The sequence below is a fragment of the Monodon monoceros genome, unplaced genomic scaffold (assembly GCF_005190385.1).
Source record: "Monodon monoceros isolate NGI ecotype Baffin Bay Population unplaced genomic scaffold, NGI_Narwhal_1 Super_Scaffold_18, whole genome shotgun sequence".
NCBI classification, from domain to species: Eukaryota; Metazoa; Chordata; class Mammalia; order Artiodactyla; family Monodontidae; genus Monodon; species Monodon monoceros.
The window spans coordinates 176,765,182-176,790,181 of record NW_021703774.1 but is presented as its reverse complement, the minus strand read 5'-3'; the positions used below and the strand labels follow the sequence as shown (position 1 = coordinate 176,790,181).

The window sequence follows — 25,000 nt, the reverse complement described above, 5'->3', positions numbered from 1 at the left end:
GAGTAGAGTTCCCTGTGCTATACAGTAGCATTAATTATCTATTTTGTATATAGTAGTGTATATATATCAATCCCAATCTCCCAATTTATCCCTCCCCCGTCCTTTTCCCCGGGCAACCATAAGTTTGCTTTCTACATCCGTGCCTCCTTGGCTTTCTTTGCCTGTAGACACGTCACTCCAATCTCTGCCTCCATCTTCACATGACTGTTTTCCCTCTGTGCATCTCTGTCTGTCTCCAAATCTCCATCTCCTTATAAATACAGCAGTCATTGAATTCAGGGTTCACCCCCAATCCAGCAGGAACTCAATCTTCACGTAATAATATCTACAAAGATCCTATTTCCAAACAAGGTCACATTCACAGGTGCCGGGAGTTAGGACTTGAACATGTCTCTTTGGGGTCACATTTCAACCCACAGCGGGTCCCAAGGGCTGACTCAACTCCTGAGCCTGCAGGGATATCACTGAGTATCCTGAGGGGAATCCTGGCTCCACCACCGGTACTTATATGAACTTAGACAAGTCACCTGGCTTCTCTGTGTCTCAGTGTCCCCATCTGGAAAGCAGAGACTATAGTTACTTCCTCACAGAAGTGTGCTGAGGACAAAAGGAGATAGTGACGGAACTTAGGGCTCCCGGCTTGGCTCCTGGTGGGAGAGAAACCCCAGTCTTGGAATCTCATGGGCGGAAACAATAGCACCTGGAAAGCAGATGGGAAGGGAGCAGGGAGGGAGGTGGCGAGACGAGCCGGTCACTCGGGACGAGCTGCCTTGCAATGATCCGGGGATCCCTCGTGGGCCCCCGTGGAGGGCCGGCCCAGGACCCTGGCGTCAGCCACCCATGGCCTGCATTCGTACTGGGTCTGCTTCTGCTGGCAGTGGCCACCGTGCTGGGGCCCAGCGGCGGCCCCAGGCCTGGAGACAGCCACCCATCCCTCTGCGGGTCCTGGGCCTCCCGCCCCAGCTCCCCTGCCTTTACAGGGACGTCACAGCCTCTCCCTCCCCTGTGTCTGGCAGGGACGGGAAGGGCTGAGCGATCCTAAAACAACTGCTGGTGTGTGGCTTTGTAACCAACGCACAGCACAACTCAGTGTCTCCCAGGCGCTCCTGGCAGCGGGAATCAGGGGGTCACCTGTTAGCAACGCGGATCCTCAGGCCCTGCCCAGAGATTTGGGGGATCCGCCCCCAAGAGGCTCCTCTGATTGGGCAAGGACAGGAACCCTGGCTGATTGGCTCTCTGCCGTCCACCTGGAAAGGCGGGGGTCAGCACAGCTCAGTCAGACCCGCAGACGGTGCCAGGCAGCGTCCCCACCCTCACCCTTTAATCTGGGGGCCTGAGAGCAGGAGCCTCCGCTGTGAAATGAAGGCGGGCCCAGCGTTAGTCTCCCTCCCTCGACCTCTCTGTGCCTCGGTGTCGTCCAGTGAACGGGAGCTTCGCAGGGCCCAGCTGAAGGCTGTGGTGGGAACTTAGTGAGCTGCTCGCAAAGCGCTCGGCACAATGGCTGGGGCGCAGCGGGCACCGTGTAAGTGTTAGCGCTGTGGCCGTTGTCGCTGTTGTTATGCCTCCAAGGTGCTGCTAAGGTTGAAAAGAGAAAAGGTGCAGGAAGTGCTTACTCTGGCCTGGGCACAGCCACTTAGTACAGGGCAACAGCTAAGAAGCAGGAGGGGCCCATTCACGGCTGACCCGCCCTCCTGCCTTTTAGGGCGGGTAACGCTGGGCGTGACTGGGGCATGAGCTCCCAAAGGAAGCACAGCCACAGCACTGAGCCCCCAAGGGGGCTTCCGCTCTCACGTACCAGAGGACACCTCCTCCAGGAAGGCCACCGGTCTGCCACCCTTTGCTCTCAGAAACCTCAGGGGCCAAGGACCTCCCATCCCACTGCTCCATCAGGGTGGCCCCCAACTCTTCAGCAGCTGCCCCTGCCTTGGGCAGGAAGTCCCTGTTGAGTACAAATCAGGACACAGCACAGTTGGGGCAGCCTTACTGATACAGGGGAGGCACCCAGGCCTCTGCAGGGCACAGCCGAGGCTCGTCCTCATTCCCGAGTTGCTGCTGCGGTCCATGCTTTGAAAAGCCATCTTTAGGGAATTCCGTGGTGGTCCAGTGGTTAGGACTCCCCACTTTCACTGCTGAGGGCCCGCCTGGTCCAATCGAGGGGCACGGCCCCCCCCCCAAATTTAAAAGCCATCTCTAAAACTTCTACTCCAGACCTTGAGGCTTCCACGGGCCTCATTCTGTGCAGGGAGGGTCCTGTCCCCTCCTACTGTGAACCTGTCACTGTCTTGGGGGAAGGATCTGGCTAGGCCCCAGCTTTGTTATCTCCCCATCCCTCACTGGGACAGCTTCTGTCCCGAGAAGCTCTCTTTTGTGGCACTCTGTGGACGCGGCAGAGCTTTTAATTGGGGTGGCCGCCCCTCTGATGGATCACAGCAGGAACCAGCTGCTTTGTTTTAACAATAGCGGGCACTGGAGAGGCAGAAAAAAACCCAGAATCTGCTGTGGATCAAAATCAACCATCCACACTCGATGTTTCTGCCCAAAGCCCATTTCAAGTCGACCAACCCGTGTCTGGGACTCACTTCTCCACCCAAACGTGTTTGAAAGGAGAGACCCTTTGGGAGTGACATTTTACTGTGGCAAGTTCGGGTCAAGGTCTTAAGCTTTCAGCTTTCCATCCTTGTCTAATTCTTGTGATTTTCTAAGAATATTATGAGTTGTGACCGCTGTCTGGGGCACATGAAAAATTACGGACTCTGGCCAGCTGTGAAAACCCACCTACCCGACTTCCCCTCTTGGCAGTTCTCTGCTGGACCCAGAGACACCTTTGTCCTGGATTCCCTGGGCGGGTTCTGAGGTCAAATGTCCATTCCCATCATCCCCACAACACGTTACAGTGGGATGGAGTCGGGGCTGGGGACTCTACCACCAGGCCAGGCCCAGGAGGTCCTGCGAGAGTGAAGGCTTGACTGCTGCCGAAGTCTGGGAGGGCTGCTTCCTGCTGTGGCTCCCAGGCCCCTGGTGTCACTGGGGAGGCTGAGGTCGGCGACACTGGGAGGAAGGAAAGGTTACTGGTGCTTGCGGGGGGCGGGGGACTGCTTCGCACTGCATGTACTATCTCAGCTGATGCCAGAGAGGTCGACAAGGATTTCAAAAGCAGAGAAACAGGAAGGGCACTCCCACAGGGCACAGCAAGAGTGAAGACCCAGAGACTTTTTTTTTTTTTTTTTTGCGGTACGCGGGCCTCTCACTGCTGTGGCCTCTCCCGTTGCAGAGCACAGGCCCCGGACGCGCAGGCTCAGCGGCCATGGCTCACGGGCCCAGCCGCTCCGCGGCATGTGGGATCTTCCCGGACAAGGGCACGAACCCGTGTCCCCTGCATCGGCAGGCGGACTCTCAACCACTGCGCCACCAGGGAAGCCCAGGCCCAGAGACTTTTGAGGTCATTGACATTTTTTTTTTTTTTTTGGTAAATACACCCATTTAAAGCATCCAATTTAATGGTTTTAGTACAAACAGTTGTCCAAAAGTCACCCGTTTTTTAGAACATTTTCATCACCCCAAAAAGAAATACTGCGCCCACATTAGCTATCGTTCCCTGATTCCCCACTCCCCCCAGCCCCCAGCAACCACTAATCTACTTTCTGTCTCTATGGATTTGCCTGTTCTGAACATTTCATATGAATGGAATCGTACAATATGTGACCTTTTGTGACTGGTTTCTTTCTGTCAGCATGATGTTTGCAGGGTCATCATGTCGTAGAATGTATCAGTACTTCATTCCTCGGTATGGCTGAGTAACATTCTGCTGTGCGGCTGTAGACCGCATTTTTTTATCCATTCGTCAGTTGATGGACGTTTGGATTTTGCTTCCATTTTGGGGCTGTGATGAGTAATGCTGCTGTGGACATAATGTGTTCAAGTTTTTGTGTGGGTGTAAGTTTTTAGTTCTCTGGGTACATACCTAGGAGTGGAATTGCTGGATTGCGGGGGATGAGGCGGGTAGCCTTTTACACACCGTGGTGACTAAGTCTTTGTGGATCTCTCCTAAAGCTTAAAGCACACCATCTGGTTAAGAGCAGCCCCAGAGGAATAGTAAGATGCTAGCCCTTGTAGGATCTGACAGTTTGCCAGAGCACAGAGAACAGTAGAAGGTGGAATGAAGTAGGGGATTTCCACATCCTCTCAGCCAGTGCACAGCACCACTCAAAGCTCCTGATAGGGGCTTCCCTGGTGGCGCAGTGGTTGAGAGTCCGCCTGCCGATGCAGGGGACACGGGTTCGTGCCCCTGTCTGGGAGGATCCCACGTGCCGTGGAGCGACTGGGCCTGTGAGCCATGGCCGCTGAGCCTGCGCGTCCGGAGCCTGTGCTCCGCAACAGGAGAGGCCACAACAGTGAGAGAGAGAGAGGCCCGCGTACCGAAAAAAAAAAAAAAAAAAGCTCCTGATAAAAACACAGCTTCCCAGGCCCAGCCCCGGAGCTACCGATTCAGTAGTCGTGGCTGGGGCCCAGGAATCTGCATTTGCAACAAGCACCTCTAGCATCCTGGTCAGGTGTTGAGCATCCCTGCCATGGGCATGAGCTCCACGAGCCTGGGGAGGAGCGAAAGACAGAGTCTTTGCCGCCTGCAGCCTCTTTGGCAGGCCTGTGGGCTTCCTGGGGACCAAGACCTGCTGTCTTCAAGTGCAAGGTTCCAGCAGGTGGAAGGGCCAGCACCGTAGGCTGTCCTTCCTCCTTCCCATCCCCCCACCCACCCAAGGGGCTCAGGAGGGCCCCACCCTACCCTGAGCTCAGGGACCCAGGCCAGCCAGGCCCCGAGGTTTTTACGGGCAGGTGGAAGAGGAAAGGCAGAGCCGGCCTGTGGGTCCTGAGGGGCCCCACTGGCCTCCACACGTAGCGTCTGTGAGCTCCCAGGGCCCCCGGGCAAAGGCACCAGCTCTGCCCTCCCCAGGCCTCTATCCCCAAGTCCAGGTCCCCACCTCATGGGTGGTTCCTGCTGCCGAGTCAGGCCACGGGGAGGACAGAAGGGGTATTCTTACTGGTGGGGATGGAGGAGGGCCTCACACAGGGGTCTATCCTGACTCCATGGCCAGAAAGCCACTCCCTTCTGCCAAGGGACCGTGGGAGTGCTTCCCAAGGACCAGACCCCTGTGTGAGTGCTTTGCAGGCGTGATCTGGCCATGCCTTTGTGACCTGCGTTGGACACAAGAGCCGTGAGGCTCGGAGAGGGGGTCACTTGCCCAAGGCTGCCCAGCTCAGGCGCAGGGAGGCTGGGACTGGAACAAGGTTTTATTCTTAACTTCTGTGCCAAGAAGGCAGGGCCAGAGCTGAGAGCAAGTTCAGCCACCATCTACTGTGAACATCTCTGGGTGGATTCCTCTCTGGGTCCCGTCAGAGCACAGGGTGGACAGCCAGCAGGTGTGGAAGGTTCCTGCAGAGCCAAGCTGGGAGGGACAGCGTGGTCCTCAGGCCAGCCACCTTATTCTGGCAGTGGATACCCAGGGACCCAGAGAAAGCAAGACACCCGCCTGGGATCACACAGCGAATTAGCAGCAGAGCCTGAGCTAGACCCCTGACCACCTGCCTCCCATCCACCACACTTTCTCAGCCCTTCCCGCAGGGCAAGATGAGATCCAAAATGCAGCTTTGGCCAGGGCCACCCTGCAGAGTGAGAGTGGCATGCTCAGGGTCAGAGGGCAAAGCCAGCCCTTCCTGCCAACGGGGGCATCTCTCTGGGTTTCAGGAAACCCGTGAGCTTTGTTCTGTCTTCATCCTTATCCCATGAGTGTGGGAAAGGCGGATGGGGTAAAGCAGGGGGATCTTCATTCATCAATTCATTCACCCATTCATCCATCCATCCATTCATTCATTCACTCCAGAAGTATTTATTGAGCACGTGCCGAGAGCTAAGTACCGTGCGGAGAGCTGGAGCTTCTCAGGTCTCTGACCCCTTGACCCCGGGCTTCTTTCCTAACGTCACCTGCGTCATTACCATCTAGACAGAACGGTCCTCTCTCCTCCAGATTTCTGGTGATCCGACTTCTTGTGCTGAACCTTGGTGGCAGCCCCACTTTCCTGGGTGGGAACCACCAGGGGACAGAGCTGGCCAGGCCAGCTGCCTGCACGCTCAGCTGTCCACCTGGCTGCAGTGCCTCCCTTGTGCGGTCCCGGCTGAGCAGCTGTTAGCCTGGAGCGCCGGCGCCGACCTCCCGGGGATCGGCCAGGGCGATCGGGGCGGCTTGTGCATCCGCGTCATTAATAACGAATCACCTCCTGCACCTCCCATGCCTCTCGCCGGTCACCTCGTTAACTTGGTGGGAGTCCCAAGAGCCACAGTGCGCAGAGCCAGGGGTGGACGCCAGGATCCGTCCAAGAGACTCGGGGAAGCCTGGAGAAGCAGCTGCTCCCCGAAGCCCTGGGCTGCCACCCTGACGGGAGGCGCCCTCCCTCTTCCTCCTGCTGTCAGGGGACAGCGGTGCCGCTCATTGGTCGTGAGTTGCTGGCAGCCCAGCCCTGCCGAACACAGCTGGGCTGGGGGCTCGGGCGGACAGAGTCGGACCAGGGTGGGGCAGAGGAAGGACCCGCAGAGAAGGGAGAGGCAATGGCATCCTCCCCACCCCTCGATTTCTGAGTTCTATCTGATCAGGTCTTTTCTAGCACATTTCTGGAAATTTCACCCCCTTCCCCCGGAGAGCGCACAGGCTTTTCTGCGTCAGAAATCTGCACTCCTGAAGCAACGCCTGGTGGCTTCTTCACCTTCTGGGATAAAGTCTTGTCCCAGGCGGAGCAGGGCTTCCAGGGGCAGGTGACTTCAGAGCCCGGAAGGAGGGGGGACGTGGCCAGGAGCTGAGCGCCGGAAACATGCAGGTGTCCTTCGTGTGCTCGGAGCATGGCCTCAAGGGCCGGGGCCCCGAGGAGCATCTGGGCCGGCCGGCAGCCAGCAGCCCCAGCCTGGGCACCCGCAGCCATTTCCGCGCGGTGGCCATGGTGGCCCGGAGCCTGGGACAGCTGTCGGTGCAGAGCCTCCTGAGCACAGGCGAGGCCAGCGTGATGCACCCCGGGATGAAGTATAGGTACGTGGCGCGGGGCGGCTGTGCGGGGCGGGGTCTGCCCTCCCACCCCCATCTGGGGGAGCTTGGCAGATGCGGGGAAAGATAAAATCAAGGCTCAGGGTCAGGTTGCAGGGGGTGATGGTGCCTTTCTTTCCTTCTGCTCGTTTGTTTCTTTTCTTGGGAGGGCTCACTATAGCTGAGCCCCCCCCCATATTGGACGCAAGGTAAAGCTTCCTCTTTCTGGGAACCCTGTGGCACCGGCCACAGACCCCTGCCCTCCCCCTGGGCACACAGGCCCCAAAGATGCCCCGTGGGTGGTCTGATGCCTTTGCAGCCAAGCCACCTTGACAAACCTCAGTTTAATAGTCAGGGATACTGGGTGAACCATGTGATGGAATTAGATCTTCCCCCAGCAACTGAGCCTGACCCCAGGCCTGGGCTCCTCTGCAGGCAGGGCTGATGCTCCACAGGGCACAGAGCCGCAGCCGGGGTTCCCTGCTAAGGGCTCAGTCCAGGCTGCTGTGTGTCCCTCTGCTTCGGCCAGTCCCCCCCTACTCTGGGTACGCTCGCCATGACTAGTACGTAGAGAGCGTGCAAAGCACCAGTGTCAGGGGGCAGGGGCCTTCCTGCTGTTCCTTGCATGCCCCCCTTACTCCGTCCAGGGCCTTGCTCAGGTGCCCGGTGGATGTACCCACGTGGAAAAGGAGGTCTGGCTTTCTACCGAGGCTCACCAGGCTAGAGGTCTAGCCTTTCTCACTCATGAGTTTCTCTTCACTGAGAGCCTTCAGCGCTTCGAGAATGGTATTGTTGGGGAAAGGGGAGTTCTTACAACAAACCGTCTGCATGAGCTGGAAAAGCTAAGTTAGGTCCCTGGTTCCCAACTCTGCTCTCAGTGACTCAGATCTCACAGGCCAGCCTCAGGAAAAGCCACAGAAGAGTCTGGTTGTGTTTGAGAATGTCTGGGTTTCTAGCTGGTGTTGGTGCCAACTTGAAAAGTATTGAGAGAATGAGTCTTTAACAACTGAGCAGTGTGGCTTGAGACAAAACCAATGCCCAGAAGTTGGACCTCATGTGAAGGAGCTGTGTCATAAGTCCCAGGCGTCCTTGAGACGAATTCTGGAATAACTGGGTCCTTCTGCGTCTCCACCCGTATCCTTTCCTTCCCTGGTCCTTGGGGGACATTTGACGTTCTTTTATGGGCCTCTGGGGTACAAGGCTTTTGTTCCCATTCTCTAAATTCAGTGAGGACAGTCCAGAGCAGAATTCTCTCTTCTAGAAGCTCTGGTGGTTCATATCTTTGGTTCAGTGGGAATCAAAGGCTAAGAGTAAACAGAATCTATTCTTTAGTTTAGATTCGTGTTATCCGCTGGGACTTTTAAGTCAGTCCTAGGATATCAAAGGAGTTAGTACAAGTGAGACCATTTCCAAAAATACGAAGCACCCTGTAAATGGAAAATGTGGCTATTGACATGATTTCCCTCCCAAGCTCCTAAGATCCACTGAGGATTAGATATGTCAAGGAGCCTGAGGGCTTAAGATTACTGTATGCCTCTGTGTGTGTGCACCAGTGTGTGTGCCTCTGTGTGTGTGCACCAGTGTGTGTGCATCTGTGTGTGTGCACCTGTGACTGTGCACCTCTCCGTGTGTGCACCTGTGTGTGCGCATCTCTCCGTGTGTGCATCTGTGTGTGCGCATCTCTCCGTGTGTGCGTCTGTGTGTGTGCGTCTGTGTGTGCACATCTCTCCGTGTGTGTGTCTGTGTGTGTGCATCTCTCCATGTGTGCACCTGTGTGTGCACATCTCTGTGTGCGTTTGTGTGTGTGTCTGTGAGCACACATCTCTCCGTGTGTGCACCTGTGTGTGTACATCTCTCTGTGTGTGCATGTCCGTGTGTGTACCTGTGAGTGTGCATCCCTCCACGTGTGCATTTGTGTGTACACCTGTGTGTGTGTGCATCTCTCCGTGCATGCGTCTGTGTGTGCACCTGTGTGTGTGTGCACGTCTCCATGTGTGCACCTGTGAGTGCGCATCTCCGTGTGCGCGTCTCCATGTGTGCACCTGTGTGTGAGTGCGCATCTCCGTGTGTGCGTCTCCGTGTGTGCACCTGTGTGTGCGCATCTCCACGTGTGCATCTGTGTGTGTGCACCTGTGTGTGTGCGCACATCTCCACGTGTGCGTCTCCGTGTGTGTACCTGTGTGTGTGTGCATCTCCGTGTGTGCGTCTGTGTGTGCACCTGTGTGTGAGTGCATGCATGTGAACGTGTGTGCGTGTGGCACATGTGGAGGCAGGGAGGGCAAGACAGGCAGTGTGGTGGTCGTTGGGCCAGAGGGTTTGCAGTCTGAGGAAGTGGGTTCAGATCCCAGCCCCAGCTCCTCCACACAGGGGGACCCCCGCCTGTCCTTACACATGGCAGGGCCCTGGGAGCTTTTCTTGGCAGCGGCAGGAGGAAGGTGGGTTCATTTCCCTGTAGGATTTGTAATCTCATATCAGCTGAAATGGGAGCCAGAATCCAAACCACTGGATCCCCTCGCTGAGCATGAGGTGCCTGCCTTGGGGTAGCTGTCTCATGGGGTTGCTCCATAATGACTATCCCAGAGCCACAGCCAGGGTGCATGCAGGTAGGAGCTGCAGGGGACCTGATCCAGATCTGCCCCAATTCTGACCACCTCCTTCAGAAGCTAGCCCTTCACAGTGACGCTGAAGGTGTGTGGCCTGCACCAGGGTGCCACATTCTTGCCAGGGGTGCTCAGTGCGGGGGAAGGGATACACCAAGCCCCGTGAGCAAGGAGAGGGACCAGCATTTGATCCTGAGGGTCTGGCCCCAGGGCCTGGACTTCTCAGCCCCACGTTACGCCAACAAGCACCCCTGGGACCCTGCAGCTGCCAGCTACAATCTGATAGCAAAGACCCGGAAGTCCAGGCCTGTCCTTAGGGAGCCTGGAGCCTGGGGGCTGAAAACAGATAATCCCCGCAGGGTGACAACCAACCAGCAAATGCCCTGGCAACCCTGTCCATCAAGCCAGCTCACCAAGACCCAGTTGCTTTCCATCACCTGATCATATTTTTGTCCTCCGCCCAGAAGGCTGAAGGTAAAGGCCCTGAACAGCTATTTTTACGGGATTTGTAATTGCCCGGAGTCTGAGGTGCAGTGTTTAGGGGTGCAGCGCGTCGGGGGGCTGCGTGATGGGCGTCAATTGTCTTCCTCCAGCAAAGGTTAAATCCCTGAGCCCTCATTAGCCATTTTTCCAGACCCCAGGAGGGACATGAGGCAAATTAATAAAGACTAACGTTATTGGGGTTGAGAGATGTAGCCAACTAGTTTATCATGATGTCAGGTTTTAATTAGGGGAGGAAAAGCTATAGGAAACGATCTTTGCGTGTTGAAAGTTTCGAGTGGCAGCGTGTCACCAGCCCTGGTCCACCCGCGGCTGTGATCTGCTGACCTCTGCCCGCCCCCACTGAGCTGCCGTATTTCTAAAGCTCCTAGCCCTGAGATCCCTGTCCCTTCTCGTTCCTTCTCCCGAGGCCTGGCAGCGGATGGCAGAACTAATACCATCATTTTAACAGGGAAACAACTTGAGCGGGGTAATTGCAGCATCGCTGGGTGTCCTAGTTTTGCTAAATTATTCCTGTGGGCGGTGGGTGGAGCTGCAGCTGCATCGCCAAACACTCTACGTCCCGTCCGAGGAAACTCGGAGCCCCTTTTGGTGGCCGAGGGGTGTCACCTCTCCTCAGGCACAGGCACTGGTGGGCTCAACCTGCTGTCCTGCGTCCTCACCTGTCTGCTGCTAAAGCCGCCCATCCCCTGAACACGCAGCTCGTGCCAGCACTTGGTTCCACTGTGATAAAGGGCAGTTGCAGGAGGACATGCCTAGAACTTGACCTTCAACAGAGCCTCGCCAGGAAATTGTTCCCCCACCATCACGCACGAGGCAGGGGCTCAGCCTCCCTTCCGGCACCGGATTTATCTAGACCACGTACCCAGGCTTTCGAATGCCTGGGCATTGCAAACAAGGTTCTGAAGGTTTTTGTGTCTGTGAGCATTTCCAGGCAAGGAGTGTCTCAAAGGGGTCTGTGACCCCAAAATTGTTAAGACCACTGATTTCAACTTTTAGTCCTTTTTGCTCCATTACCAGACTGCTCATAAGCAACGTTCTAATTTCTCACCACGAGCATCTTCTAGCCAGTGTGAGAAAATTTACCTAATCTGCTAAATGGAGCTGGCCTGATGCAGGGTCTATTGGTGATGTCATTGTGCTTTTCTTTCTTTTTTAATTCCTTTTGAATTCCAATTTCCTTAAACACAAGAATACACAAGTTTACTCTCTGCTTAGCAAGCGACATCAATCCCAGCATGGTTTAAACTTTATAAGAAAACTTTTGAAGAACGTGTGTGACTACTCAGCCCTTGAATTTCATGCATATTGTATTTGAAATCTCTCATAGCAAATCTGAAGGTAAATCAAGAATATTCTAAGTATTTTTTCCCAGTTTTTTATTTTTGAGATATAATTGACCCATAACATTGTGTAAGTTTAAGGTACAACATAATGGGTTGATACATTTACCTATTGTGAAACAATCACCACAGTCAGTTTAGTTAACATCCATCACCTCACATAGTTACAAATCGTGCCTCTTTCTAGGGTCACAAACCAAGTGTCTCTGGGTCGGAATACGCAAGCAGTGCTGAGGGCGCTAGTAGAGTATTTCACTGATTTATAGGGGGAAAAAAAACAAGGGGAAACTTCAGTTCCCTTTTTAACACGGTAACATTTAAAGCCTGTTGGATTTGTCCGTTGTTGTTTCTCGTTTAAGGAAAAGGCTGCTGTCCCCCGTTCTGTGCTCTCTGTGACCCTGTGCCCCAGGCACATGTGTTATCCCATTTCATCCTCATGGCCACCCCCTGAGAGAGGCAGCATCTCAAGCCCATTCTACAGATGAGCCCACCGAGGCATCAGGCAGTTACATGACATGCCCAGGGGCAGGCATACAGCCTGGAAGGTCGAAGCAGAATTTGAACTCCAGCTTCAGAGCCTCTGCTTGTAGCCACTGCCGATCTGCTCCCCTGCCCGAAAAAGAAACCAGCTGTGATTATGTCCTCAGGGAAAAATCCCAGCATTCCCTGTAGGAACGGTGGGCCAATGGCTGGGCTGGTTTTAATGGGAAATTTAACAAGAAAGCTGGGCAGTTTAGAACTACTTTAAATTTGGTGACAAACTGTTATCAAACCGCTTACAAGTTTATTCTATCCACCCCCCGACCAACGACCACCTGTAATGTGGGCAGGGTCCAGGGATCTTGTAACCAGGGAAACCCAGGCTGCAGAAGGTCACAGTGGGCCCATGTCAGAGAAGGGCAGGTCCCGCTCAGCCCCACACCTGCTTCCCAGGGGCCACATAGGGTAGAAAAACAGGACAGAGCATCCACTGAAGTTAGAAATGCCGGACGGCCCTAGGGAAGGAGGCTGGGGTTCACCCACTGCATCTCTCACAGCTCTCTGGCTTCCCACTGCCTAGAAGGGTATCGCACCCCGGGCTGGTCCCAGGACCGGGATGCCAGTAGTGGGAACTCACGAGGGAAGTGGACTCCCGCTCTGCCACTTGTCAGCCTCACCATCTGGGCAGCTCCCATTAAGGGCCGGGGCTGCGGGAGCATGCCTCTGTGGCTGGGAGCATGTTCTCAGAGCCTGGGTGAAATCGCAGGTCCAGTGTGCTCTTCTGTAAAATGGGAATATCAGGAAAAGAGAAGCACCTGCCCGACAGAGCTGTCGGGGGATCAGTGACACCCGGCCTGTTGCTGCCCTGCAGGCTCCCAGGCAGCCTGTGCAGGATGGACAGGCCAGGACGGACTGGCATCCCAGCCCTCAGCAGGGCACTGCTGTCCTCCATGACCTCCTAAGGACATTAATGACAGCCTGCAGCTCACCCACGTGGACCCCAGGATGTGCCCCATCTGGCGGGTGCCTCAGGAGGCCTGTGATGGAGCCCTGGACAGTCTGTGCAGCTGTGGCCACTGGGTCTGATCAGGACGTGTGCTGCCAGGGGATCTTGGCTCTTGCCCTCCTGAGCGGCCCTGGCTGGGGGTCAGGCCTGCTCTGGGCACCAGTGCCCTTCAACAGGGCTCTCATCTGCCCCCAATTCCTCCTGCAGAGAGACAGGGCCCAGGGCTGTGTGGCCCAGGTGATACGGGACTAACTTCTCCTCCACCCCTCGGAGAGAGGGAGTAAAGATACACAAAACCACAGACATGACACTAAAGAAATGGCAAGAGAAGCTTCTTACAAGAGGACACCCTGCATCCGGGGCCACAAGGCCTGAACCAGTCTTGTTTCAGCCCATGAAATAAGATGGAGTCCATTCCATGTTTTCTCCCCGATGTGGCTCCCGGGGCCCTGCCATGGTCACAGCGTGGCCTGTCCCAGCAACGTGGCTCTGCCCTGGTTGGCCCTTTACCCCCAGGGTGGGCTAGCAGCAGGCCTCTCTCCAAAGGACCCCTTGCCTTCAGAGCCTCAAAAGAGGTGGGTGGGCAGTTCGGGAGGCTGGGCAGTAGAAACAATGGGTTCTGCCCTGGCCGCTGAGAACTCACGCCACGTTTGTTTTCCAGGAACCTGGGCAAGTCGGGCCTCCGGGTCTCCTGCCTGGGGCTCGGTGAGTGTGGGGTCCTCTTGGTCCAGTGGTGCGCAAGGAAGCGGGGGTGGCAGGAAGGCCGGGGGTGGGGGAGGGAGCTGCACCCAGAGCCAGGATTGGGGGGGGGGGGGGGGAAGAGGCTTGGTTGCCATGGTAACCAAGAGGCTGTTGGGGAGGGGCCTATGAGAGGGAGGAGGGCAGAGATGCAGCCTTAGCAGGGGAAGTGAGAGGAGTACCAGGGCCCTCTGCACACACAGCCCACTGCCCAGCAGCAGAAAATCAGGGAAGCACCCTGCCCCCGGGGAACCAGCATCTTCTTGCCTTACGTGACAGATTCCCTCATGAGAGGCAGTCAGATTTTGCCCTTTTTCTTCTTTTGCCAGATATGAGCTCTGTTCCCAGATCACGCTGTCTCTCCGCCTCCACGGTGCACACGTACACACACGCACACACACACCACCCAGCAAACGCGAGGGCATGGCTGTCAGCCCTGCACATCTTCAGGGAGACAGCCCTGGTCCCGCTGCCCACGGCATGTCCCTGGAATAGGAGATGCAGCGGCTTGAGCGCCAACGAGCATGTCAAAGCCCTGCAGTCAGCTGCCTGCTCTGGGCACTTACTGTCCCCTTTGTTCCTTGGCTCCAAGAGAGGGAGACATGCCCCAAAGGCCAGGTGTCCACGCATGCCAAGCACACGCTCCCGCAGAGCGGCGTGGCAGCCTGTGGCTGCCCCACTGTGCCCTGCACCCTGAGGTCCAAGCACCCTGGGGAGAACTGCGCTTCCCGGGGCCATTCTCTGACCTGAGCCTGTATCTCTCCTATCAGGAACATGGGTGACCTTCGGAGGCCAGATCACGGACGAGGTAAGATGGGGCTCCCTCGTTCCCTCAGGCCCCGGGGAGGGCCGCCCATGCCCAGGCACGTGGTAAAGTATGCGAAATGCACCAGGTAGTCAGTGCTCAGGGCAGCCGCCTTGGCTCCCCTCCTACTGTTTCTCCAGGGTGCCCTGGGGGACAACAGGAAGGGTGAGCACCGTAGTCGCGCCAACACCCAGCAGCTGGGTGCACTGGGGCTTCAGCAAGTCCCTTAAAGTCCCAGAAATCAGGTTCCTGACCTGCATAACACCTATCCCACGGTTACCAGAGGAATTCAGGGAGAGCACATTTTCCGAATCATCAAGCCCGATGCAATTCTTTGCCACTCCTACAGAGGATGCACACGTGAATTTGAAACATCAATAAATATCTGTTGAGGTCATTTAGAATTTAGATCCTGGAAATTTTGCTGCAAACCGAAGACCGAGTAGCTGAATGTTTGACCAGGCTCCTAACTGTGCATGCCCCATAGCCATCGTGAATGGGATGCACTGCCATGGGATGTACTTGCTGGGGCTTCTCTCTCCACAACTGGGATTCAGTGCAGCCAGCGTCTGTCCTGGAGAAGACGGTGTTCCCAGGCTGGTGTGCACTCCGGGCAGGGAGTGAATATCGTGGAGGTGGGAACAGCGGTTTTGCTCAGAGAGCTCTGAACCTCTGCACAAGAAGTTGTCTTCATGTCTGCTCTACTTCCTATTGGAAAGATTGCATTTAAAAATGAATAAGTGAGTTCACTTGAGACCTTGTAACTGTGATTGCTCAGTTATTTTTCAAAGGGAAAGCTTGGCTTCCATCGAAATCTAGATGCATTTAATTTGCAGTCTCGTTCCTTTTCCTTTTATGACAGTAGCTGTTGTAGAACTATTTGCCCTGGCTTTAAGGTTCTGGGGGCTATCTCAGGTAAAGTCAGGAGTTTTTAAGATGCAGGGAATTGTTTCACCTTCAGTCACCAGATTGGTTCCAAGCACCTAGAAGGTTGGAGCCCCAGAGCCCACATGGTCTACCCCAAATAAGTGTGTGGTGTCTAATTCGCCTGTTACCCTTTCGATGTGGAAGAATTCTGTGGAGGATGTGACTTCATTTCCTAATGGCATTAGCTACGCTGTGTGCATTGTCCTTGTGGGAAAGATACAGAGAAGTGGCCGGATGGTAACCGTCCAGTTAGGTGACTTTTTCACCAACAGATCCATGACACCAAAAGAGTGTTGATTAATGATCCAGTGGCAGCCACAGCCGGCTCCGGCCTCCACCGTGGCTCCATCAGGGACATGGTGACATGTCTGAAGATGATGGAAGTCGTTTCCAGATGACACAAAGCTGGGAGGACAGCGGATACGATACATGACAGATTCGGGGTTCTAAAAGGTCCTGGCGGGTGAAAATGATTGAGTGAAAGAGCCAGTGGAATTTTCCTATTAAACCCCATAGTTAGTGTCCCAAACAATCAACACATCAAGTCTGAGGGGCCCACCTCTCCGCGGTTCAGAGGAAGAATGCCTGGATTTTATCCTTTAGCTGGCTGCCTGGTCTGCACCAGCGGGGTTGGCGCCACAGGAAGCAAGGACCCTCCTGGGTTGCAGAGAAACACGTGTGCTGCCCAAGCCCAGAGCGGCGCAGGCTGGGACCCCGCTCCGGCTGGGTGACCCCACCTGGAACACTGTATTCCTTGCAAACTTCATGTCCAAAGGAAGGCGTTTGGCATGCCACAGAATCCAGACACAGAGTCCTGTTTTTAGAGTTACCTCCTGTGTGCAGGATGCCACGCCCAGATGCCAGAGAGACACAGAAACAAGGAACTGGTGGGTTTACTATGGCAAAGTGGCGTTCCCCCGCAGGACTGAGGAAATGTGAGTAAGTGATGGCCTGGGGGCCACATCTGGTCCCCAGCCTGGTTTTTTTTTTGTTTTGTTTTTGTTTTTTCTTTCTTCTTAAATATATGAAATGTAAAATTTGCCATTTTAACCACTTTTCTTGTGGTTAAAATAAGCATAACATAAAATGTACCATTTTTTAAATATACAGTTCAGCGGCACGAAGTACGTTAACTTTGCTGTGCAACCATCACCACAGTCTATTTCCAGCATTATTCTTCACCCCAAACAGAAACTCTGTACCCATTAAGCAATAACCCCCCAGCCCCAGGTAACCTCTCATCCACTCTCTGCCTCTATGAATTCCACAGCCCGTTTTTGTAAATAAAGTTTTATTGGCAGGCAGCCACGCCAGTTCGTTTACATATGGTCTGTGGCTGCTTTCATGCTATGAGGGCAGAGTGGAGTAGTTGCCACAGAGACCATCCGCAAAGCCTAAAATATTTACCCTCTGGCCCTTTACAGAAAAGCCTTGCCATCCCCGGTCCTATGGGGTCACAGCAGCACCTGCAAGTATCTGTGGGTTGTCGTCCCAGGGAGGGAGGCTTCCGTGGGCTGGGCAGGGACACGGGGAGCAGACGGTGTTAGTAAACCTCAGATCACGAGGCCAAGTACCAGAGCTGCCCCGGGCAGAGTCAGCTTTCCAAACTCTAGTTCTGTGACCTCACACAGCTGCTCAGGTGGAAAACTCCCCCCCCGGGCACGTGTTCCCAGCAGCCTGGGCAATAAGAATTCAATAAGAATAGTAGCTAAACTTTACATTTATCATGGCTCTCAATCCTCTTTCAACCCAAGGAGGTAGGTGTTTTATTATCCATTCTGTGGAAGCAGAGCCTCAAGACTGAGCAGGTGCCCAAGGTCACACCTGGAGAGGGATGAAGAGGGGTCCTACCTGGGCTCTGTGCCTCAGAGCCTACCGCCAGCTCTCAGCTCTGGGGAACCGTGCGGGGGCAGGATGGCCTCCCTGTCCCCTGGGTGGGGGTGACAGGAGGTGGCCCACGTGTCATCTGAGGTTCCTTCTGCCTCCAGCCTCTGGGACTCTTGACATTGGAAATAACTGAAAAGTCACCAAATAGAAGCTCCATTACATAATGCAGGATGCACCCACAGAGCAGAAGTCTTTAGAAGTCATGTTTTGATGACTGACAAGGGGACAGAACCATGATGAGAGAGCACGGAAAACAGCAGAGACAGCCGTGTGTATGTCAGAGTTGCCATGTTGCAGGGAAAAAGCATATAGTCACATAGAAAAACCTGGAAGAGGAATTACACCCAAATCATAGCAGTCCAAAAATCTGAAAATCTGAAAATTCCCAGATTCCCCAATTCTCTTTCTGTCCATAGTCACCCAGGCACTGTCCTGGGTGTACTTAGGATTGTGTTCACGTCTTTCTTTCTTCCTCCATTCAGCTCATGCCGGCTGAGCACCCGCCGAGCTCCAGGTCCCTGCCCTCAGGCTGCTCTCTGTCTGGAGAGGGGGACAGATCACAGATCATAAGCCCATCTTATCTCCGAAGGTTAAACATACGATGGAGAGTGCATTCCTCTCCTGTGGCTGTTAAAACAAATTACCACCAGCTGTGTGCTTTAGAACAACAGACATTTATTCTCGCACGGTTCTCGAGTCCAGATGTCCAAAATCAGTATCACTGGGCTGAAATTAAGGTGTCAGCAGGGCCACGCTTCCGGTGGAGGCTCCAGGGGAGGATACTTCCTGCCTCTTCCAGTGTCTGGGGGCTGCCTGCAGTCCTCGGCTCGTGGCCGCATCACCCCAGCCTCTGCCTCTGTGGTCACGTCCCTGTCTCCTGTCAGTGTCATATCTCCCACCACCTCCCTCTTGTAAGGACACCTGTGGTGGCATTTAAGGCCCACTTAGCTTATCCAGGAGAATCTCCTTTAATTTAATCAAATCTCCAAAGTCCCTTTTTCTACCTAAGGTAACATTCACAGGTTCCAGAGACCTGATATCTTTGGGGAACCACTGTTTAGTCAACCACAGAGAATAGGAAAACAGAGAAAGAAGGACTGGGGTGTTGGCTCCAGGTTTACACAGGACGATCCAGGAAGGCGGGGGTGAGGGAGTGAGCCACCTGGTGATCCAGAGAAACAGCGTTCCAGCCCAAGGGGACAGGTGTGTGCCCACCTGCGTGAGGCCATGGTGGGAGGGGGTGTCAAGAGATGAGGTCAGAGGTGAGGGAGCAGATCTGGTGGGGATTTTGGCTTTGACCCTTCGTGGCATGGAAGCCACTGGAGGATTCTAGCAAAGAGGAAGGTTGCCCTGACTTAGGTCTTACTAGGCTCAGTCTGGCTGCTGCACTGCGGATGGCCGGTGGAGGTGCTTCTCAGACTGTACCGTGTGCACGAGTCCCCGGAGATCTGCTGGGGCAGATCTGATGAGGCAGGTCTTGGGCAGGGCCTGGGATTCCGCATCTCTGATGCTGAATCTGCTGGTCTGTGGACCACAGTCTGCCTAGCAGGGGTGGCAGGGGCACAGACAGAGGCAGAGAGAGTTATGGGGCTACCGCAAAAACTCAGCCGAGGGGTGCTCCCGTTTGGACCAGATGGGCCCGGTTGGAGGTAGGCAAGAGCGGTCAGATTCCAGATCCGTTTGCAAGCGGGAGCTTATAGGACTGGCTAAAGGTTTTGATCCTGGATTGAGAGAAAGCCGAGTGGAGGGTGGCCAGGTGTTTGACCTGAGCACAGGACGGGCAAGACCACAGGTGCAGCAGGTACAGCAGGCTGCGCCCCTCGGCACACACCAGCCCTACTGCCTGCCACGCCCCCTGCTCCACCTGCCCTCCTCCTGCCTGCCTGACAAACTCCTAACCACCCTTCAAAACCCAGCCCCGTAAACTCTGCCACATTACACCACGGATGAAGCTTGAGGGCATCTAAGTCAGCCAGTCACAGAAGGACAAAGACTGTATGATCCCCCCCATGTGAGGCACTTAGAGGAGCCAGAATCACAGAGAGTGAGAGTACGAGGGTGGGGGCCAGGGGCCGGGGGGAGGGGAGGGGGAGTTCGTGTTTGATGGGGACGGAATTTCCGTTTGGGACGATGAGAAGGTTCTGGAGATGGATGGTGGGGATGGTTGCACAGCAGTGAGAATCTACTTAATGCCATTGAAGTGTACACTTAAAAATGGTTAGAGGACTTCCCTGGCAGTCCAGCGATCGAGGCTGGGCACTTCCACTGCAGGGGACACGCATCCCATCCCTGATTGGGGAACTAAGATGCTGCATGGCGCAGCAAAAAAAAAAAAAAGTTTAAAATGGTAAATTTTGGGCTTCCCTGGTGGCGCAGTGGTTAAGAGTCCGCCTGCCGATGCAGTGGACGCGGGTTCGTGCCCCGGTCCGGGAAGATCCCACATGCTGCGGAGCGGCTGGGCCCGTGAGCCATGGCCGCTGAGCCTGCATGTCCGGAGCCTGTGCTCTGCAACGGGAGAGGCCACAGCAGTGAGAGGCCCGCGTACCGCAAAAAAAAAAAAAAAAAAAAAAAAAAAAAAGGTAAATATTATGTATATTTTACCCTGATTTTTAAAAACAAGTTTTAAAGGAATGAAGAAGATCTCCACGAACTGCTATGGGTCTATTTCCAGGATGTATTGTAAGTGAAAAAAGCAAAATGCAAAAGAATACCTACAGTGTGGTACCCTCCCTGTGAGCACGATGGGGACATAAGAAAATATGTGTGTGTCTGAAATATGAAAATAAAAGCCCTGGCCCTGGGTCACCTCGCTCAGAACCCTCCCAGGAGACAGCGTGCACGCCTAAACCATCTGTGTAACCTGCAGGGCCCAGCACACGGTCCTCTCCTGTGCAGAGCTCCGGCGGCCTGGTAGGACACATCCTGGAAAAGTAAGGATGAAAGCGGGTAACCAGGGAAGGAGCCTGGTGTGCCTGCAGCTCTGGAGGCAAAGAAAGGAGGAGGGAGGGAGGGAGGACCCCGAGGAGGACGCAGGGGAGCTCCTGCTACATTGTTACACTTGAGGCAGAGGAAGGAGAGGAGCCAGTCCTCCCTGCAGATGGATCCAGAAAACTCCTCCACCAATGAGCTTTCCTAGTCGGAAGACAGCAGCTGACTGATGGGGGTTAGCTTTGGCCTGCTTATCATCTGAAACCTTTGGGGTTCATTGCCAACGTTTGAAAATCGGAACTTACCCGCTCCCCGATATCCTGGATTTCTGGCTTCTCTTGAAAAATAAAAGGATTTGGTCACTCCTGGCAGTGTTTGAGCCCCCTTCCACCCCACTAAACCCTCACCAGGCACCAGCCTCCCTCTCCTTACCTGCCTGGCCGGTGGGGCTTCTGCGTTTGGTATTGGGAGAAGCTCCTAGAAGCTGCACCTAGCTGGCTGGCTTTCTGTCGTGCAGTTTTTGAGGGTTAAGTATTACTCACCGCACCCTGGGCTAGCTACTGGGAGGGAGGCTTGGGGCTCTGAGCTGAGCTTCGAGAACTGGCTGGTGGGGGAGTTTGCATCTGTGACCCCTGCTCGGACAGACGCCTGCACTGCCCAGCGGGCCAGCAGAGTTCATTGCCCACTGCATCTTGGAGGAGGCTGTCGACTGCAGGCAGGCTGCCTCGGATCCTCGCCCCGACTACCCATCGGTTGCCGTTCATCCACCCCGGTCTGCAAGGCACCGGAGAAGCAGGGCCAAGGCCAGAGGGCTAGCTGAGGATCGCAGTTTCTCCATCTGCAAACAGTAATTTCACCCTCCTGCCGTTGCTGGGAAGAATTCAGAGGGATACAGCATCACGGGCACATTCTAGCCATAGCTTTTGAAGAGGATTTATTCTGCCAAGGTTTATCACGCTCCTGTTGTGGGCTGTGTTAGTTTCCCAGGACGGCCGGAGCAAAGACTGGGTGGCATAAAACAACAGTTTATTCTGTCGCAGTTCTGGAGGCCGGAAGTCCAAAATCAAGGTGTCCGCAGGGCCGCACTGCCTCCAGGGCTCTGAAGGAGTTCTGTTCCTGTCTCCCAGCTCTGCTGCTGGCTGGCAGTCCTTGGCATTCCTTGGATTGCAGGCTCATTACCTAACCTTTGCCTCCATCTTCACATGGCCTCTTCCCTGTGTGTCTGTGTCTATTCTTATAAGGACACCACTCATGTTGGATGTAGGACTCACCCTAAAGCAGTATGACCTCATCTTAACTAATTACATCTGCAAAAACCCCACTGCCAAATAAGGTCACATTCTGAGGTTCTGGGTGGATATGAATTTGGGGGACACGATTCAACTCAGCACAGGTGCTAAGCCCTGAGATGACCTAATAGGTGGGGTCCCTGCTCACAAGAAATTCACAGTCCAGAGGCTGTTTCTGCATTCATTCTGTCTTCTTTCTTCTCTATGGGTTTGTGACTGAGCTGCTTCCAGGCCTGTCCTGCGGTGGGGACAGGGCCGCCTGGGCACACGGGGGGTCTTCCCAGGCCACGAGGCTGTGCTCTGGAGCCTCCGGGCCCTCCCCCTGGGCTGGCAAGATGGTGCCGCCTGTGAGAGCCCCGGTTTTCTCGTTTCAGATGGCAGAGCAGCTAATGACCTTGGCCTACGACAATGGCATCAACCTCTTCGATACCGCAGAAGTCTACGCGGCGGGCAAGTACGTGCCTTTTTTCACGGGAAGAAGCGATGCAGGCCAACCACAGCTTCCCTGGGAAGAGCCTGAGCTTCTGTTGCTCCAGGGGCTCTTACTCCCCACAGGGTTTGCACCTCCCACTCTGCCTGCTTTTCTAAACTGTAAACGGCTGGGGAGGTGGTGTTTTCACGGGGCCAGAATCACAGAGCATTTGGCCACTTGCTAAACTCCTGTGTGTTCAAGCAGCAAGATGACCACAGCCCTTCTGGTGCCAAAGATGCTGCGTTGGGGGAGAGCCGTGATTAAGCTGTAGTCCGGGGGGCTCTCCTGCCGCGCCCGCGAAGTGCAGGCAGCCCCACATGCCTGATATTTTCACATCTTAATGGTGCAATTAGGGCTGCAGGGAATGCAGGGCGTCTCAGGAGCTGGGGAGAGCAGGGTCTGCTGAGCCGAGCACTGCAGGGAGCTGCTCTTCCCATCTTGGCAGTGAATTTTCCTACTCAATTATGTAAAAGCCCTCTTCAGCCAAGGCTGCTGGCTTCAGTTTTAAAGACTGGCTGTAATCAAATCATCCACTCTCCTGCATCGGGTTTCCAAAAGTCAGCTTTTGTTTGTGAAATCATTTGTTGGCTCTCTCTTTGTCCTCCCTCTGGCCCCCTGCTGCCTGGGGCAAGCCAAGTTCCCATCAGCTGGGCTGCTCGGCCTGGCCCACCGCCCGTGCACTGTGGCCGCAGGGCCAGCACCTGCCTCGCAGGCTCCGGGTTATTACCTGCAGCTCTCGATGGGGCCTAGGGTACCGAGAATCAGGACCCCAGCTGGGACTTTGCTCAAGTCCTGCTCTGATGATCTGACAGCCCCGAGGGCCTCCACTGGGACCCCCAAATCTCCTCCAGACCCTGTCAGCAGCCCTCTGTCCTCCTGATGCCACAGCTCCCTCCCCACCCCTCCAAACCGGCAGCTGCTTTCCATCAGAGCGAAATGCTTTCCAGACAGATGAGCTAAGCCGAAGGGTCAGAGGTGGAAAAGCCCAATGCAGATGCCAAGCCCAGAGGCGTCCCGCCCACCCCGAGCACCCCAGCCTGTTCCCTGGCCCTGCGCCTGCCTCCGTTTTGCTGCCCAGGAGAGCGTGAGGAAGGCAACTCCAGATGGCCCTGTGTCCAGGCCCAGCACCCCCCTTTCACGGCAGCCACACTGTCTGCGTCACTGTCTTCACTTCCCCCAGCTTAACTGGACAGCCAGGGCTGGCGTGCTGGGGCCAGCACGCTGAGTCCCTCTTGCTAACCAGAGTGCCAAGCGTCTGTCTTACTGAGTGCCCCTGCTCCTCATGCTTTGGGCACTTCCCGGAGAGCTGCAGGATTTCTGTGCCCCCGCTGGGCAGAGGCTTACCAAATTCATGGCCAGCAGAATTCACAGCCGAAAGCAACAGGCTTCGGGTGAGTCGTTGCCTACAGCTCCTGTAGCCCCAGGACCATTGCCTGCTCCCCTGTCTTCCTCCTTTCCTGATCTTTTGTGCCACCACCGAGGGACCCAGGAATAAAAGGAAGAGACCCAGGGCTGAGTGACTTTCTGTGCATCTTGACCGCAAACGAAGAGCATTCAGAGTGTATGCTAAGCAGCTCACAAATTAGAACCCGTTATTTCTGAGTGGATGACTCAGGCGCTGTTATAATTGGAATGTAGCGCTGGGTATGGATGGTTCTCCGTCTGTCGTTTTTTGCTCAGAAACATTTCGCCACAAGCAGAAAGTTCTTAAAAGTTAATCCAGCGCTGCAGTGCCAAGCGAGGCTGGAACGGTCCACGCATGACCCTGGCTGGCCTGAGTTTGGTGCAGGGCCCGGAGGGAGGCCAAGCAGAACAGAGAGCGGTCAGCATGGCATCTGTCTCTCTATTGTTCAGAAGCAAGAAACAAGAGGGATACACACACACACACACACACACACAAACGCACTCGGCTGGAAATTCAGCCCTGAGTACATGTTGATTGTCTCTGCAAACAGAGGATGCCCTTGTTGAATAATTTACCTTTTAAAAAATATACGTGTCTAGAAACTTCACCCATGTAACGTTGTCAAGCGTTTTCCCCGGTGAATTTCCAGCGGGCCAGGGCAACAGTCTGCTGCTGGTCTTGCCAAGCAGGACATTACTCCTTCCTTCTCCGCAGGAGCCGGAGCTGCCATCGCTGGGTCAAGTGGCACATGCCCACGGCCACCTCCACGGGGAGCAACCCAGCTGCTCCCAGGCACTCTCCTTGCTCTGGAATGAGCTTGCCGAGCCAAAGGGCATTAACAGCCCCGCTCTCCGGCCCCAGTGGCATTTTCACAGAGGGGATCCTGTGGCTGATTGTCAAGGTGGGGCAAGGTTTGGTGTTTCTGTTACGCTGTAATGAAGTCCCCATGTCTCGGTCTTCTTGGCAGGGCTGAAGTGGTGTTAGGAAACATCATCAAGAAGAAGGGATGGAGGTAATTACTCTGCTCTGTGCTCCATCCCCAGGGCGCACGCGCACAGGGAAGAGGCTGGAGAAGGCTGGTGGGAGGGAAGAGGACCACCCTGGGGTCCTGGGTGGGATGGGCAGGCCACCCAGGCAAGGATCCGGTGGCTGTTCCTTCCTGTTTTCCGGTGGAGCACCCAGGGTTGGCCTCATCACCCTTGTGCCACCAGCCAGGCTGTCTAAGGCCTGGCGGTTCCAGAATTTTTCTTTCTGGGAAGGTGAGAGCGTCCCAGAATAGAGGCAGCCCCATGCTTCCTGCAGGGGGTGCGAGCATTCACACTGTGGGTGGCCACCCTGGGGAGCCAGGGCCTGCACCGCGGTGAGGGGGGGAGCTCCCCCTCCCCCGGAAAGCCAGTCAGGAGCCTTGTGTCTGGTGTCAAGCAGAGTTCCCGCCCAGCCTCCTGGAGTCAGGCCAGGCTGAGCGCTTGACTGCATTTTGGGGTCCCTGTGGCCTGTGTGTTTTTATTTTCAGCAAAGTCAGAAGCAGTTAGAAGGCTGGGCCTCTCCCCTCCCC

General features: G+C 55.1%; 1 protein-coding gene across 9 annotated transcripts in view; it reads left to right on the top strand.

Annotated features, from left to right (window-relative positions):
- Window positions 1-25,000, top strand: part of KCNAB2 (potassium voltage-gated channel subfamily A regulatory beta subunit 2) — a 96,441-nt gene that overhangs the window by 55,651 nt on the left and 15,790 nt on the right. For 8 of the 9 annotated variants that reach the window (XM_029227234.1, XM_029227238.1, XM_029227240.1 and 5 more), the window contains 4 exons: window positions 13,656-13,699; window positions 14,503-14,540; window positions 21,943-22,022; window positions 24,413-24,457. In XM_029227234.1, coding sequence (XP_029083067.1) covers window positions 13,656-13,699; window positions 14,503-14,540; window positions 21,943-22,022; window positions 24,413-24,457 — 207 coding nt within the window. Of the gene's footprint in view, window positions 1-3,502; window positions 7,071-13,655; window positions 13,700-14,502; window positions 14,541-21,942; window positions 22,023-24,412; window positions 24,458-25,000 lie in introns of those variants that run through there. The other variant, XM_029227242.1, reaches the window with a different exon arrangement.